At 41.0% G+C, this 17,857-nt stretch overlaps 2 protein-coding genes across 4 annotated transcripts in view; one reads left to right on the top strand and one right to left on the bottom strand.

Moving 5' to 3' along the window:
- Positions 1–6,872, top strand: part of UBE2K (ubiquitin conjugating enzyme E2 K) — a 44,596-nt gene extending 37,724 nt beyond the window's left edge. For both annotated transcript variants that reach the window (XM_015624181.3, XM_015624182.2), the window contains 2 exons: positions 91–219; positions 582–6,872. In XM_015624181.3, the coding sequence (XP_015479667.1) occupies positions 91–219; positions 582–656 (204 nt within the window). In that variant the 3' untranslated portion in view covers positions 657–6,872. The remainder of the gene's footprint in view (positions 1–90; positions 220–581) is intronic.
- Positions 6,873–14,992: 8,120 nt separating this feature from the next.
- Positions 14,993–17,857, bottom strand: part of PDS5A (PDS5 cohesin associated factor A) — a 71,694-nt gene continuing 68,829 nt past the window's right edge. The window contains exons 33-34 of one of the 2 annotated variants that reach the window (XM_015625174.3): positions 16,762–16,912; positions 14,993–16,196 (exon numbers count right to left, since the gene is read on the bottom strand). In XM_015625174.3, coding sequence (XP_015480660.1) covers positions 16,161–16,196; positions 16,762–16,912 — 187 coding nt within the window. In that variant the 3' untranslated portion in view covers positions 14,993–16,160. The remainder of the gene's footprint in view (positions 16,197–16,761; positions 16,913–17,857) is intronic. The other variant, XM_015625175.1, reaches the window with a different exon arrangement.

Raw genomic sequence — 17,857 nt, 5'->3', positions numbered from 1 at the left:
TATCAATCTGCCATATTGTCTTGCTGTTTGTTTGGGTTGCTGAGTTATTTAACTTTCTGCTTTCCACCCCTCCCTCTCTCTTTTGTGTAGTACAAACAAAATCCAGAAATGTTTAAACAGACAGCTCGGCTTTGGGCACATGTGTATGCTGGAGCACCAGTTTCTAGTCCAGAATACACCAAAAAAATAGAAAACCTTTGTGCTATGGGCTTTGATAGGGTAAGTATAAATAACTTAAATATTTTCAGTAAGGACAGGGCAAGTTTATGTGTATAAACACAGGTAGTCATCAGTATCATGAGAATCTAGTGAAGTAGATTCTCTATTTCCAGGACATTGTGTAGGGCTAATTATTCAATTTTGCTAATTATTTTTAAGAACTGGATTTAAAATACTGTGTTACAGATAAACCTTGTGAGCTACCCCTACCTTTTTGAAACAGTTTTTCTATCAATTATTAGTTGGGAATTAAGAAATAGTAAGCTAATGTGTTTTGATTTTTTGTGAATTTTTCATTCCACTTCCTGGAGCTGCAGGTTCACACACTGAAAATATTATTGCTTTTTTTTTTTTCGTTGCAGAATGCAGTAATAGTGGCCTTGTCTTCAAAATCATGGGATGTAGAGACTGCAACAGAATTACTCCTGAGTAACTGAGCCATATAGAGAGAGCTGCTTCTGTAGTCCAGCTTGCCCCTTCTGGAGGAGCATCACCATCTGTTATTCCTAGGATTCTATATAGATTCTTTCAAAACTGGCACTCTTGCCTGATGATGCTATCTAGGCACTATTGGAGACTGAAAAAAAGCGCTCTGTAAATAAAGCTAATTAAACGTCTGTGTAAATTTAAAAAGGGGAAATACTTTAATTTTTTTTCTTACTAAATATTGTAAAAATTCTTTGAGCTCAGCTAAGATAATGGGGGAAAACAATGCCTACTTTAGTGTTTAGCAGTGTGACAAAGACTAGCAGGAACTTGCTTCAGGATTTTGATTTAGTAATTCAGAAAGCAACATTTTGAGTGTTAGTCATCAAAATTGTTGGTGCCACTCATCACAGTTATCTTACTGTTTTTAACATGGATCCTATGTGCCTGTGGATTGACCTATATTTGCATGCTTGTACTTAATAGACATATTAGATAGGGTTGCTGAAGAGAGCACCATTGAAATACTCAATTGCTTTTGTAACTTTTTTCCTGACAGACTTTCAAGACTTACCCAAAGTTCCAAATGGTGACCTATTCAGAACCATTTTCTTTGTAGCTTATTAATTGGGAAACCTGATTCTCCTCTCCCTTACATCATACTGTTGATTATGTTTCATCATCTGTGGGTATTATGTGTGCCATTGCAGTAGTCTAGGCTCCCCTTTAAAAATATATATTTTGAATTATCAGTAGTGATTTTCACCCATCATATTTTCTACACAATCATGTAAGGAGTATGCCTCGATACAGCACAAAAAGATGGAGCTGGTTTCATTTCTTTTTTTTTTTTGTCTTAAATAGCTGTAAAGTGTTCTTCAGTACACTCTGGATAATATGATTTCACAGGGTTTGAAGGAGGACAAAGCTGATTCTCCAGTGTACTGAGAATGAAAAAAAAAAAAAGTTGAGTACTTGATACGATGCAATCAGCTGTTTTTTGCAGCAGTTTTCTAGCTTTATTTTGGGCTTCAGTTTAAGGATTGCTTACCAGGTACTTTAAAATTCATCCTTGCTTGCATTTTTCTCTGGTTAACACATGGAGGCTGTGTTGGTGTTTTTACTGTACATACTTCAAATGCACATAGAAGTAGAAGTGTGTTCTCAATTTAGCTTTTTTTTTTGATTGATGTTTCTGATAAATGAGAACTGAAATCTTACCTTGGCTTGTACATACAGTCAGTCTTTTTATTTGTATTAAAATGACATTTCATCCTGAGTGCAAAAGCTTGAAAATTATTAGTCTTGCAACTTCAAACACTAGTACATCTATTTAAAGAGAGCTGTAATGTCTTTGTGAATATGATGCTAACTTTTGAGAGTATATCTGACAAGGAAGTTCAGAGAAATCCTGAAACTAGAGAGTGGGGATTGTGGATAATGGAGTACTGTATCAGTCATCTTTTCTATGACTCTTTTGTTTTGTTCTGTTTTTTTTCTCTCCTAGGCTGTGGATTAATGGGGTGGGGAAATATGTGCCTGCTTGGGGTTTTTCTAGAGCTGTGAAGTACAAATTGAAATAGTTTTGCACTTCATGGTCTGTTTATAACTCATAATAGATGAAATCAGGAACATTATGGTATCTGTTAAATACCTGGAGCATAGTAGTAGGGGGAACAGAACCAGAAAACAAAGCTGTCAAGACCTGGCTAGTTCTGGGATATTCCCTGTACTGCTCTGTCTGATGTGTCCAAACTTAAAACAGGGCACAGACAGTAAATACTTTGAACTCATATCAGTGCAATACTAAATGCATTTGCTTAGTCTTTATACTTACTGCTTTTTAAGGTGTAGTCAGTGATCAGTTGTCTTGGGTTTTCTTGAGTTAGTGTAAATCATTTGCAATGATGCCAAAGGAAATGAGTTGTTTTGACTTTCCTTATATTTATTTATTTTTTTAACAAGAAGCTGCTACTGTTCAGCTGGTTTGCTAAGTGAAAACCAGGGACGGTAGGAAACTGGCAAAATGCTACTTGTGTTAATCTCAAGTTGCTGTCTTTTCTGTTATACAGGCTAAGAACTTCTTGATTACATCAACACCTTTTTTTTTTACCCTGGTGGTAAATATGAATTGCTGACTACTTTCCCTTGTTCTTCGCTGCTATTTATCAAAAGAAAGAACTCGGAAATCGTTGTCGGGGACATAAAACTTCTCAGTAACGGGCTTCTGAACGTGTCTTTCAATAAGACCAGTCTCCTAAGAACAGCAGGCTTCTCCAACAGTATGTAAAGTGATGAAGGTAGCCAGGGAAAGGGGGAGAGGGGGAAAAGAGGTTTGTAGGTGAGCACAGTCACCTCTGAAAGAATGCCCTGTTAAGTTTTACTTCTCTCATGAAGTTACCTCATTTTCTTCTCTACTGCAAAACACTTGTCTTCCCCTTCCCCCTTATGTATAAATGTTGGATTCTGGATTTTGCCCTCCATGCATGTGCTCAGTAGCTTAATGCTAGCTCAGGTGCTGGCAGGAAGCTTCTCAAGAAGTGAGCTGGGAAGGAAACATGACCCAGCATTAAGGAGACATCTTTGGTCTGAAGTCCCTCTGAATTTTGACTGGTGACTCCTTTATAAGGAATGTTTTTGTATTCTTGGTAATTATCAGAGTTGAATATAGGGATAATGTTGTACAAGGTTCGTTTAACTGCAGCTGGGGCTGAGCCCTAGGAATTTTGCTGTTAGTGTTCAGCTTATCATTGTGAGACATTGTACATACAAATGGTTGTTCTGTTTTCTGTGTCACTGAACATCGCTATATTCAGGGCCCTGTGCATTCACAGATGTGGAGTGGCTGTGCAGCCCACCCCAGGTGTGGACTCAGGCTGCACATTTACCACTCCTTGCAACAAGAACATGAAACATGGGTACAGTGGCTAAGTACAAATAAATCATGCATTGTCTTCCTCTATTGTGTGCCAGAAGATGGCTTGAAACGGTCATTTTGAAGTCTATATGGCCCCATTTTTCTAAAGAAGGTATTGGTAATAACACTTACGGATTACCAGAGCATCCATTGGATTTCACTGCTGAACATTGTAACATGCAAAGTGGTTTATCCTATCTTATCCAATTCCTCTAAGAGCAAAGTTCAGCTTTGTTCAGAGGTAGGGAAATGCCCTTTCCTATTGCCAAAAGCCTCCATTTTCCCATGAGTACCGTACCAAAAGCCCTGACTGTATTCCACCCCCTTGCCAAATTCACAGCTTCCTCCCATTCCTTCTGTGAACAAACTGTGTTCTCAATGTGACAAATCGGTGCATTTTGGAGACAAAAAACCTTAGGAACATATCCTGGAAAGATGCAGCATTTAGTGCATTCTGCATACTCCAAGCATTTTGATTTTTAGTATTTTGTTAAGATTGCAACAGAGTACGTGGGGCCTTGACTATAATTGGTTCGGTAGTATTTATGAGCAATTAGGTACTACTGGTGTATGAATATGTCTTAGTTTTTTTCTAATTATCACTGTATTCAACTGTTTTCCAGGTAAATTAGTATTGGAACACTGATATAAGGAATATAGAAACTTTTTTGTTGTTGTCTGAAAGGAGGAATTAAATAGCCAGAAAGAATCTTACCTTGTAACACCAAATCTGCATTAGATGGTGTGGGTAACAGAAACATTTAAACTATGCAAATTTAAGCCTAACAGCTGTGACTCAGACTAGGCACTTCAGAGCTTATGTCATTTGGGAAGGGAGAAGGGGAGTGGGGGGAAATCAAAACACAGATTCAAGCGAGAGTTCTTGTTTACTGCATTGGTCATGCACTGTTTCGAGAAGTTCCATTTTTAGCGCAGGAGAAGTCAACTGTGCATGTCCCTTGTTCCCTTCTGAAACACCACCAAAAGCTGGCTTAGACTTGGAGGCTTGCCTGAAGTGGGAAATGATAAATTATTTAGTAAATAAATTTGTTTTACTGAAATGCTGATGAGCACAGAGGTAATCAGAAGATGAGGTGTCCTCTCCTGCTCTGTTTTGTGAATGGAGCTGATGAGTGGGGACACTGATTTGTGACCAGGTGCGTAGTTTTGTATGGTTTCGATGAGCAGCTGGCTCAACGAGAGATAGCAAAAGTGTATTTCATCAGCATCTGTTGAATCATGGAATTAAAGCATGAAAGTCAAGATGCTTGTGGGTGCCTAAAGCCACTTCTGGGAAGACCAAATAGATGTTTTCAGTGTTACCATTCTCGCTTTCCAGGCACAGCTTTCTCCTAGGGCTAGGCAAAGGGGCAATCACTTCTTTCTTGCTAGTTTTCTGATCTGTTCCAAACCTATTCGTGAATGATGTAGGTAGCTCTTCTGCTTGTGGTGTTTGTGTCATCAGCTGATTCATCATCAGACTCACAAGACCAACTGTCGTCAACACATTTGGCTTCTGGCTTGGTTATTCCAGCTGCAGTGCTCTGTTGGCAGCAACCTGACTTTGGATTTGTTCTCACTGGACAAACCCTTGTGAATCATTTGCCCTGTACTGTGCTGTGATGTTCGATCTGTGCTGTTACCTGCTTTGTCAGCATCAAACTGGCTCCAGGATCGCTTGTGGTGCTGAGCCCTTCATCAATAATATAAGTTCAGATCACGGCTCAACACATGAGGAAATGTTCTGTGACAATGCTGTGCTTGTCTGGTGTACGATCTGCAGCGACTGCTGCTGCTCTGGTGCAGTGCCTGAAGAGGGCTGCTGTCATGGGAATGCTGATGTCTACTGCTGAAGAGCCCTGCTTTTCACTTACCTTTTCCATCCTAAATTCTGACTTTTCTAAAAAATAAATATTTACCTATAAGTACTGCAGGAGGTTGGTTCCTAAGCACCAGACTTCCTGTGGAGGTGGAACTGGGGTGGGGAGGCTGGAATGCAGCATCAGTGTTTTTTGTCTTGAAAATAAAAACTACACAAACACTTTTGTACACAAATGATTTTTTAAATAAACACACATTTTAAAAGATGTTGATTTTTCACTGGGAATGCTTAACAATAAATGCATGTTTCCCTGAAAACAGTTTTCATTTTATTTCTGGTAATTCAGATTGTTCTAAGATTACAGGGTCTACTGCTTCCATGTCAGTAACGAGAGAAATTTTCATTTTCATGGTGCACATTAAAAACTTTTGAAGAAGAAAATTTTGTAAATAGAAGTTGTGTAATGGAAGCGTGTGTTATTTCAACTAGGACTGCCTCATGTGATGGCCTGACCATCCTGAACCACCTCTTGTCTCCTTTCAAAGGCTGTGTCTGAAGAAACAAAGCCGCTAATACAGAGGAAAAGTTCTCTCTGGATTTCCCTGCACCACTTATGTTTATGTCATCTTTGTACATTTTAAACTGTACCTCAAACTGCAGTTGGTTCATGCACAGGGAGGCGACAGCCTGGTGGCTAATGGCACTGCCCTGCTGCTCAGCTCCAGAAGAATCTAGGAGGGATGATGACTATGGATTTACTACCAGTACAAACTTCACTTCTTTGGCATTTGTCAATGTTTGTTAAATGGAGTAAAGCAATTTGAAGACAGCGGCTGCACGGCTGAAGCAAAGAGCAGTGAGTTTGCTGTGAAGCTGGTTGTAATACTGTGTTTCAGATCTGCGTTCCATCTTCAGGTGCGTGTCTGTCCCTGCACAGGTTTCTGGGCAGGCTCTGCCAGCTGGATCGTGCTGCACTGTTTATGGTGTAAGATGTTTGAGTTTTTTGTTTAATTTTACTGTCATCAGGAGCTGTGTTGTTATTGTGGTACCTCATTCTTTAAGAGGGGTGAGGGAGAGGGAGCACTCCCCACTCCCTCTCCTGCAGGTCTTAGCCTGACAATAATTCAGAGTTAAAAAAAAAAGCCAATTTCCCCAGTTTGTGTAGTTAGACACTGACATGAGTAACTGAGAGCTGCTTTATTCTGAAATACTTGTGAAGTTGTCCAACAGCCTTGTCATTTCTTCCAGCGCCCCAAAACTGGAAGCGAGTTCACAGCTGAAATGGACTGATGGTGCTTGCTAGCTTGACTTGTCCTGTACTTAGTTTTCTGTTTCAGTGGCTGTAATATTGACACATTTGGCTCTCAGATGGGTAACTGATACCTCCAATACAGCAAATCCAGGATTTTAAATTGTTTTTAAGGTCAAGTCTGGATCTGGAGCACCTGTGTCTGGTATAATGTCAAATAAATTACATTGCTTCACTTAGTGGCTGCTTTGTGTTGAAATACGTGAATTCTTTAGGTGGGTTTATGACAGCCTGGTATAAAATAAAGGGTAATAAGCTGGGCTGGTGAGAAAGATACGGGGAGGGAGTGGGAAGTGGGAGAGAATCTTTTTTGTGCTGATTATACCTGAGCCACCAGAACCCTTTAGCACCCCAAGTTCTCCATGTAGAGCTGCCTTTGCTTGCAAATGGTGCAGGCTGTGGGCTTGTGGCCCCCTGCTCCTGTAGTGGGTGGGGAGAGAGACAATGCCATAATCTCCTCCCTTTGTCTTTCCCAAAACCTCACAATTGGCAGTTTAAAAACATGATGATGGTGAATAGTCAAAGCTCTCATATGTATATATAAATAAATATATAAAGAACATATACATATATGCATTTTTATATATATATAAAAAATATTTTATATACCAGGTACAGAGGTGGGTAGGAGAGTGCTTTTCTTGAAGGAAGAACTTTTTGGTAGTTATAGCCCCCCAAAATAGAAGCCAGTTAAGCACCAAGATGGATTTTGGTTCAAAAGCAGAACTGGTTGGTCCCATTTCACACTGCAGTCAGTCCTAACAAAGAGCAGGCACTCAAAGAGCAGGCACTCCCATTGTGTATTATTGTGTGTCTTATAGCCACAGCTTTAAATTTCCATCAACACAAGGCTGGAGAACAAACACCAAACAAAAAGTGGGTCTCAGGTGTTTCTGGAAATGGTGGCTATCACATCTTCACCTTGCTGCAATAAACTGTTGGGAGTGGTTTATCTGTGTAGAAAGTGGCTTAAAGGATCCAAAGCTGTCAGTGCAAATGGGATGAAAACACCTGATGTTTATGGCTTTTGCTGTTAAAGAAGCAAGAAATTAATCCTGTGTATGAATGACATTCTGGGATGGGGCTTGCTTACTGTTTGCTTGGCATTTGTCTCATCCACTGTAGCTTATTCCACATTCCAGCCCCTTAATGGTCTGAACCACATCAAAAACACCGGGATAAAGTATCTCCAGGCCGTGCTTATCAGGGGAGGGAACTACTTGGAAGAAAACATGTATGAACAAAGTAGTTACCAAAAGTTCACTGTGTCAGACAATGCTGAGGTGGAGGGGGAAGAAAACAAAAGCACAAAGCAACCCCAAACATTTCTTAAAAACAAAGAGGGAAAGTCCTTCTTTGTAATGTTTGTGTGCCATTCCTTTCACCTGTGAATGGTTCTCATCTGTGATGAATTCAGGAAGGGGAAGTGAAGAGTCCTGAACCTGGGGAGGAAAACCCAGGTGCCAGTACAAGCTGGGACAACTGTAAAGCAGCTTGGCAGAAAAGGACTTGGGGTTTGGGATCTGGACCAAGCTGAATGTGAGCCACCAACCTGTGCTCATGGCAAAGGCAGCAAACTGTATCGTGGGCAGCACAAGGCTAAGTGTCAGCATCAGGCTGAAGGAGGTGATCCTGCCTCTGCACAGCCCTGGTGAGGCCACATCCAGCTGGAATGCCAGGCCCTGCTCCGCTGGGATGGGCTGGAGGGAGCCAGCTGTCCACACAAGAGACTGTGCACTCAGGGGGCCTGGGTCTGTTCAATGGGACTGCAGAAGAAACAAACAGACATAAAAGTGGCCATATCCTGCCAGTGTGAAATGGCAAGGCCCTCATAATAGCAAAAAGGTTAAAACACCCCACCATCAACCCAAAAGAAGAAACAACCTGTTTTGGAAAGAAAGCAGTTCAGTGATGCAGAATCAAATGACATTCTGCTATTATCTTGGCCAACTGCTTTGGGCAGCTTCCAAAACCACCCTCATGATAAAATGAGTGTAAAGGAAATGCTTAGAGCAGGAACCCTGCTTTGCTCCCCTGGCAATGAGCATCCCCGGCACATGGTGCAGCTCCCATGTGGCAGCAGGAAGGGGCTTGGACACAGGAGGTTAAGTGGTCTTCTGGAGGAGATACTCATTACCATTTCAAGGCTGAAGAGTGACCAAATGAAAAACAGATGTGAGCTCTTGAGATCTGAGGAAGCTGGCAAATCTGTCTTAGTAAATTTAACAGAAGGCCCCTATGCCTCTTATTGTAGCTCTGGGGACAGAGATGCCCTCAAAAATGGCCAAACAGCACCAAATACATAGTGGTTATGTGGGAAAATAGCGTCTCGGTCAAACACAACCAAATGGTTGGAGAAAGAGTGTAAGGCATGGGGCAGTGGGTGTGAACAGCACTTGCAGGGCCAGTCTCCTTCTCCATAGGCACAAGAAAAGCTCCAGAGAGCAGAAGCCTGTGGCCAGCCTGAGGGGGTGATGAGTCAAGGGCGTGGATGCAATGATGGGAGTTTTCCTGCAACTAGTCACCTACAAGGGATGTGATCTCAGGCTGGTATTAATTGGTTTTGAAAAAGTTTGGCCTGGAAATAGGAAAATTTTCCAATTTCCATTAATTTCTCTAGGGATCTACCTCTGGCCCTATTTGTTTACACTCTCCTATTTAGGTATTTATACACATTGATACACTCTGAAAGATGATCTCATTGGGAAGGTATCTCAAACTTGGAGAGCCAGAGATACAACTACATCTACCTCATGGTCAAACACACCAAGACTGCTGTGAATGCCACCATAATCTTCTATGTGCAGTCTGTGAGGGTCTGGTGTTTCCTACATGTGTAGAAACCAGAAAGGATTAAAAATACACCCTATTTCTGAATGGGATCTCCTGTCATGTCTTGTAATAGTGCAGATGACTAGAAAACTTTCCTAAAGCACTGGAGATTTGGCCATTTAGTGCACTTTGACAGACAGAGGCAGCTCCAGAGGTGACTGTGACTCTCACATGGGTAAGTCTGGCAACAACTCACAGGTTACATGAGCCAGAACCTGCAAAGCAGGTAAGCACGCTCCTGACAAAGGGAGTGGTAACAGCAGGAACCAGGTGCTGACCTAGGGAGGATGGAAGATACCAGTGCTGATGATGCTGTCTGTGGGAAAACCAGACCTTAGAACCTTGCTACTAAAGCAGAGCCTGATAAACTGTGACATGCAGGCCCCCACAAGCCTCAGAAATTAATCAAGGCAGAGTCTGCTTTCTTCCCAAATCCTTTTACGCTCAAAGCTAAGCTCATGTAGATTGAAGTGAGAAGGTAATGCAGAAGACACCATGTGCAGGTATGGATGGATACAACAATGAGGGCCTTGAAAAAATAGCTGGGAAACAATATAGTACAAGGCTGAGAAAGGGGAACTGGAAAGGGCAGTAGGGAAAGGCACCAAGCCGTTTTGTCATGCTCACGCACCGGGTGTGCAGAGCAGCTTCCTTGTCCATATCATAGCCTGAATCCTGTTCTGGTTTAACAGCATGAGGAAGGATGAACAGTGGTTGCTGCTACCACCATTAAGAATAATTTATTCAGATTACTCTCTCCCTTCCAGGGAATACTCAGGGATGGAAGCAGGTGATGGTTGAATTATGTGGGCAGTGTCTCTCCTAATTTTACAGGAAGCAGAGAAGAGCTTATGTGTGGGGAGCAGGGAGCAGTGCAGGGCGTGTGTTTTGCACATAAACCTCCTGAGAGGAGATTTCTGCCATCAGCATAAACCCAGCTCGTTTCTGGTTTGGGGACAGTACCTAGGGCATGCCATGACCTCCCCACTTGCTTTACAGCCATCAGACCCAACGCCGAAGTGTGGGGGCCGGGGAGCCCGCTGGCTCCACAATCCTGGCTCTCCCCTGGAGGCAAGACACCTTTCACTCAGAGAGAGACAATGTATCGCTCCCAGGGGTCTTTGAGTTAGTTATGTTAAACTGTTGTGCTCCATTGGTGTTTTCCCCTGCTGTCCCACCCGGGCTCCCCCTGCCCCTCTCCTCCCCTATAAATATCCCGGGTTTTCCCCTGTTCAGCAGAATAGCTGCTGCTGGCTCCCTTTGCCAAAGCTCTGCCTGAATAAAGGTTAGTGCTTGGCGAAACGCTAGCCCAGCATTCTCGTCCCTGCTTCCCGTGTGGCCTGCCCGCCGCCGCTGAGCCGAGCCGGCCGAGCTGGGCTGGAAGAGCCGGGCTGGGATCACTCGCCTGCCCGAAGCCGCACACACGCTTCGGCCCAGCCCTTTTCAGGGCTGCTTCTCCAGGGAAGTCGCGGTGCTCCGGCCCCCTCGCCACGGCACCAAAGATACAGCCATAACCACCTTCCATCTCTTCCTTCAAGAGCTTTGGTGCATTAGAGCCAACACATCGATTCCTGCTTCCAGGGCAATGTTAAATACCTGAAGCAAGAAGCAGAACATGTATTTCTTGTTCTGGAGCAAGCCTAGCTTGCAGCATTACGAACACACAGCTCTTGTGGCTGGCAGGGCTGCAGGAGGACGCTCAGTATTCCAGAGCTATTTGGTGAGGCTTTTTGCCTGAGCTGGCACATGGTGGAGACTACACAGCTGCCAGCATGACCTAAGTGAGTTACAAATTGGCTTGGCTAACCTTTGTGCTCCCAGTGAAGAGCAGATGTCTCCTCATGGCTGTCCCTCATCACCACACAGCTCAAGACTCAACTGCACCACCCACTTGTGTTGCTCACGGAGGTCTCGGTTCTGCTGACCGTGGATATAGCTGTACAGTTGGTGATGAACCAGGTTCAAAGTTGAAGGACTCCTTGGTATTTCTTGCCAAAAGCTGAAGGGGTCACCATGAGCCTGACTTCCTCACAACACCCAGCCACTGTAGGCTGACAGTCCTGATAAAATTGTCAGGACTTTCCCTAGGCAGAGAGAAGATTCTCTGTTGCAAGTCAGAAAGGTCTTTCCAACAGATGAACAGGAACATTTCTTCCAAGGGTATGATGACTGCCCTTTGCCTGATATGACACCGGGGCTCCAAGGAACACACTCCCAGCACGTGATGCCGACTGAGTTTGGCTGCAGAGCTGCTCCTACCAACTCCCAGAGTAGGTGTGGTTGTGCCTCTGGCTTTTTTGGCATGAGTGAGCAGGAGGTCTGAACTGGAAGACGCCTTTGGCTGTGGTCCCACTCATTTCTTTACAAGCAGGTGCACACGCCAAAAACTTGCTCATCTCCTTTCAGACTGCAAAAAATACAGCTGGGAAGTTCCCTGGAGTCAAGAGATGTTCCCATTCTGAATCTGAAGTATACTAGGGAGTGAGTTGTGGAAGTAGTCATCCTGTGGGTCACCATACTGACTTGGTGCTAAGGATGGTACTCTGATGGGAGTACTGGGTCATTCACCTGCTTTGGTCTCTCATTTAGAAATAAGAAATAAAAAGACATGCTGGATCCACTCTCCTGACTGAGGCTGTGCAGCTAGGGACAGGTTGACAGATCACTTCAAAGTTCTGCTTCTGAGGAAGTTCTGTCTTGTTTTCTGTCATTGAGGAACAGAGGCAAAACAATCCACAGAATGTGTGGATTAAAACTCTTAAGGAATGGAAGCTATTGTTAGTTTTTGAAGTTTAAGTATATTTTATAGTAGTGCTTGAGCTTCCTTCTGGCCATCTGAATACCTGGGATACTCATCAGCATGATGATGCCCTCCTGAAATTCCTCAGAAATTCAAGCAGGGGAAGCCTTCCAGGGACACAAAGTGCTGCTGTACAGAAGGACTTTGCTCCCTGCGTTTTAACACCTTGATGCTCCCTGTGCAAATCTGTTCCTGCACCCAGATACAGTGCCCTGGGCTGAGACCAGCCACTGTGTGACTAATGCTTGCTTATCAGTACTGTGCACCTGCAGCCAGGCTGGCAAGACAACTTCATAGCCCATCATTTTTAGTTTGGGCTATTTCCCTCAGCACAAATTTGAGAACTGATTTTCAGGCACAAACAGAACTATTATTGCTGATGAACACAGTAACGAAACACATGGGTAAGAGAACTAGGATCCACACGGATGATTTCTTTAGGAAGCAAGTTTCCTGTGTATTGCAAATGTTTGGTGATCCCAAATCTGTAGAGGAAACAGTTCAGCTGTTAAAGCCACATCAGTTAACTTGATATTCAAGAGTCAGCCTGATGCTGAACTTGGTCCAACAATGTGAGCTAAGTATCTTACAGATGGAAGCGCATTTTAGGTAATATTTTGTTATTTATCAGTTCTAAAACTTACAGGGCTTGTCAGCATGTGCAGAAAAGGTCTGTAGTGAATGTTATTTCTCCTGTTTAAGATTGCTCAATGTTATTTTTCTATTTTTACAGACAACATTATTTTTTTAATCCAAAACAACTATTCTGATTTAGTTTTGTTGAGTGGTAGGGGTTTAATTTAGTATGTTCTCAGAACAGCTTTCCTGTCTTACTGTGACGAAAGCTGTGCAGTCCAGGCATCAGAAGACAGAAAGAAACAGAAATAAATGTATGTCTGCTAAGAAACACAGCCAGACTTTTATGAAGATGGGAACTTAAAAGATGGTAAGAACTTAACTATAACTATATAACTGAATGTGAGACATCAGCACCCTCAAATCCTACACTGGTAAAAAGCCATAAAGACTGGGTTTCATCAGGCTGCCTATTAATTGCACATTAACAAGTGAAGAACTCTGAGCATCAGTTTCCTTACTGTAATGGGAGAATCCCCACTCTTATGTACAATATTTGAAAACTGATATATGGCCAAGTACACACACAGTCCACCTCTCTTTTCTTTGGAATACTTTGCCTTCAATTCCAGACTTTTATACTCTTTACTCTAACAGATCCCAATTGTAAGGCCTCAGCAGCACTGGCAATGCATCAATTCTGTCTGTCTGAGAATGGTGGCTGTGCTTTCTGTCCTGGTTCTTCAGGCTGCCTCCTGCGTGCTGTCACTACTCAGGGCCCCTGGCCTGACACAAAGGTGCCCACCCATCCCTGGGGCACCTGCAGCAGCACCACGGCTGTTCCGAGGGCTTCAATGACGGCACAGCCTTGGCAAGTTCTGAAAAGAGTCAGTGGGGGCCACCTTTCTGCTAGGTGAGAAAGGTTCTTCTTGTAAGCCACATTTTGGCTCAGCTAATTATGTCCAGCATAATTTGCAACATGAATGTACCGACTGACTCTACTGATAATCAACGTATGAAAATAACTCAAATGTCCACATTAAAAAAACCCCACATAATTCCATCTGGAGAAAGACAATTGAAAACCATGCTCAGAGCATGGCTGTGAATCTCCAGCAACCTCTTCTAACCAATATCATCCTATGATGATTCATTGAATAATGTGACATTGTAGCTAATTAAAAATTGATGAAAAAACATAAAAAATTAAAAATCCAATAATTATCCACTTCATAAAAAACGAAGCTTTTGGAAATAAATCTGAATTACTTGCAAGATTTGTCAAGTCCACGTCTCAGATCACTGTTAAAGGCACACCACTAGGTACCAGAACTCATTTCTAAGGAAAAGTAAGTTTCTTTTTCAGGTAGCACCTGAAAACTTTGAACTAAAACATTTTAATATTAGTTTAAATCAAAATAATCTAACTTTTGTGAGAGGGAATTATTTCACCAGAGCACTAAAAGGAAACCATTACAATCAGTAAACCCACCTTGTGAAATAATTTCAGTTTCAGAAATCAAACCCCTAATAGATGTGTAATTAAATGATTTTAAAATCTCCTCTGTCAAAAGCTTTTCAGATCTTTCAGGTCAAAGCGCTGCAGGTTGCTTTAGAAGGGGAGCTGCACACACTGCTTTATGCACAAAGCCTGATTTCCTGTTCCAGGAGAAAAATAAGAAAAGTAACACCAGGTGTACACTTGCTAAGAGAGACTTAAGTCCTGCTGAATGGCACACAGCTGCACCCTACCCATTTTAGGAGCACAGGCATTCCCTAACTAATGCCACCAGTATCCAGCTTTTCTATCTGAATCAAGGGATTTCAAAACAATTTGCAGAAGAGAAATGGGGAACTGAGGCAGCGGGAAGCAAAGCCAACTCTTCACTGTCACTCTGCAGACCCACCCAACCCCCTTCACAAGATAAAGCACTGCAACTTCACCTAAAAAACTTGACTTTTTAACTACCTGTCTGCATTACAGCTCCTTCGCTCTGTACAGTACTTCTGTGAATGTCCAAGCTCAAGTACAGATACAGCAATTAAGTTTTCTATGAAAGAAAATAAATAAAAATAAAAAAGACCGCCACATGACACCTAGAAGCGTTTATTTTATGCAACAAACTTAAATATGATCATGTGTACATAAAAGTGTACACTGTATCTATGCTGAACAATGCCAGGAAACATAATATTGATGCAACAATCTTCTAAAATAAACATTAAAAAATGAGCCTGGACAGGAAGACAAAATGCAAAACAGACTTACTTCCAATTAGCACAATGCTTAAAATTGAGAGCAATCCTAAACATTTCCAACTTTCCTTACAAAGCTGCCAAAGTCCAACTATTTTTAAAAACTGATTTTTTTTTTCTTTACATCAATAATAAAAATCTGGTGACAAACATTATAAAATCAAATGCTGGACTGTCTTTACTCCTTTAAAATTTAGAATATTCCAACAGAACCGCAGGAGTAAAAACACTTAAAAGTGATATATGTTTTTATAAAACAAACATCAATATGTACATTTATTGCAAATTATATTAAACTAAAATGGAGGGAAAATTAAAAAATGAAATGTCTACTTGCAAATTAATAATAATTTTAAGTGATTACTTTCCCACTCTGATAAAAATCAGAAAGCAACATTTATAAAATTGCCACCACATGACTTTTCATAGCAGGGAACTGAAATCTGTACATCTTATTTTTGCAGAAAAGTAGGCAGGCAGAAAGAATTATACATAAAACAGTCTCCAAAAGTAAAGCAAAAAAAAATTTTTGTGGTTTTTTTTTTTCCTCTAGTCTTGTTTAAAATCCATTCAGTAGACTTCTACCTTTTCTGTGAAACATGGGAATACCTGGCTCTAGGATCATGAATTTTCAATGTCAGTGTAAGGACCTTCTCTGACTTACTTTTAAAAAAAAATGCAGCATGAAAGTTAATGTTGTAAATACACTTTTAAACTCCAGAATGCAGGAACTGGAACCAAGTGTTAAGCAATTTGCTTAATTATTGACTTTTCATAAAAAAAGTCTCTGGGGAAATAAGTACAGATGCTTTTAGCCTCTTTCTCAAGAGTTTCTGCTTTACATTTCCATTGAGAAGGATTAATTTCATGTGAAAGGGAAGCATAGTTTTCCTTCTGGTTTCAGAGCTGAAAGCTGTGTGTTTTGAAGTAATTTCAGTTCCTGTACAGGAAATTTCTGAATCCTAGTTTTTGCAGAAGCTTGGAGCATGCCTTTATTTGGCCTTCATTTCCTCCCTTTTCGAGCAGTTTTTCTTTTTACCTTTATGAGGGAGAAAAATAAATGAAAGTTAATTGTAAGGACATGGAAATTACAAGTGATTCTGAATCAAAACCCTACCAAATATTCTTTACATTTTAGCTTTTACACTCTTTATACTGTGATTCTTCCAATGCCAATCTTCTCAACAATTACACAATTAATTGAATACAACTGAATTTCCTTATTGTATAGCACAACTTCCTGATAAACTTGAAACTACACAACTTGAATTGTGCATTTTGTAATTCCATAACCGAGTGATGTTTTCTCAGCATAAATATAAACAGTTATCCACTACTTTCACTGGAATCAGATATTAAGAACAGTAACTTGATCTAATTAAATGTAATTACCAAGGTTTATAAAAATAGCCCATTTTACTTCAGAATAGGCACTACTTCAAATGTTTTCCAAGTATTTAAAGTAACTTGTACGTGTCTACTTAAAAGCAAAAAATCTATTAGACAGAGCTTTTTTTACACACAAATTTCTTTGATTTCTTACTGTATAAACTACAATAAAGAATAAAAACAGAGAATTGTCCTATATAAGATGCCTGCTACACCTTAAGGAAGCCTCCCTCTGCTATCTCTGTATCCTCAGTCTCTTCCTGGCTGCTCCCACAGGCCTTAAAAAGATCCATTGCATTTTGAGAGTATTCTGAACTTGAGTCTATCTCCAACAGTGAATCTCCATCACTTCCAAGCACCTGGCTTCTGAAAAACGTTAACAATGTTTTGGTATTTTGTCCAAGAAACACTGAGATATTACACATTTTAAAGATGTTAGCTAATACAGTAGCTTATTAAAGGCTATGGATAGTGCAATTTGTTCTGAAGACCTGGAAGAAATTTGACATATTAAACAAGTATTGCAAGGCAGTACACAAATATTATACTCTTGACAGACATAACATTTTACTGGTATATAAAGCTTACTCTGAGAAGAAAAGGTAAAACTATTTTTGTTCAAGGTTCTCAGCAACATCTTCAACTTCCAAATCTCTAGAAATAAACTATTCCAATGCTTCCTTCTTCCTTTAGATTAATTTATGATTTCTTAGAGCACACTGGTTTGCAGACCTTATTGCTCTACCACTTTGGACACTTTTGCATTAATTATGTACCAGGTCCAGCAAAACAAACCTCTCGTGTTTATGCACATTATGAACTGCTTGTATTGCAAACCAAGTCAACATGTCTAAACACTAAAGTGGCCCAGATTATCATCCAAAAGCTGTTTTGTAGTTTACAAAGTTCCAAATGTTAATTTTAAGTTACTTAAAATAGACATTACAGTACTGCTAATATTGAAACAATCACAGACCCAAAATAGCAAAAAATAGTTGGAATTACAAATTTTCGTGTGCAATAAAGACAGTTTCCAAGCAATTCATTGCTATCAATGAAGGAAAGCATAGCAGAGTAGCCAAATGCCTGAGTGCCTGGCATTAATAAATGCACTGAAACACCATCAACTCTTAGTTTGTTTATATAGCAATGCTAGGAAGGGAAACCATGCTGCATAAAAATAACATTTGGTTAAGTAAGGTTAAGTTTATTCTGTTTAAATTAATTTCTCCAATTCCAGCTGCCCAGGTACTTAATTTGAAAAACAGAACTCAGTGCAGCATATGGTGGACTATGGCATCTGCTGTGGTT

The sequence above is a fragment of the Parus major genome, chromosome 4 (genome assembly GCF_001522545.3).
Source record: "Parus major isolate Abel chromosome 4, Parus_major1.1, whole genome shotgun sequence".
In the NCBI taxonomy this organism is placed as follows: domain Eukaryota; kingdom Metazoa; phylum Chordata; class Aves; order Passeriformes; family Paridae; genus Parus; species Parus major.
Note: the sequence above shows the minus strand (reverse complement) of the source record. Positions and strands in the feature narration are given on the sequence as shown.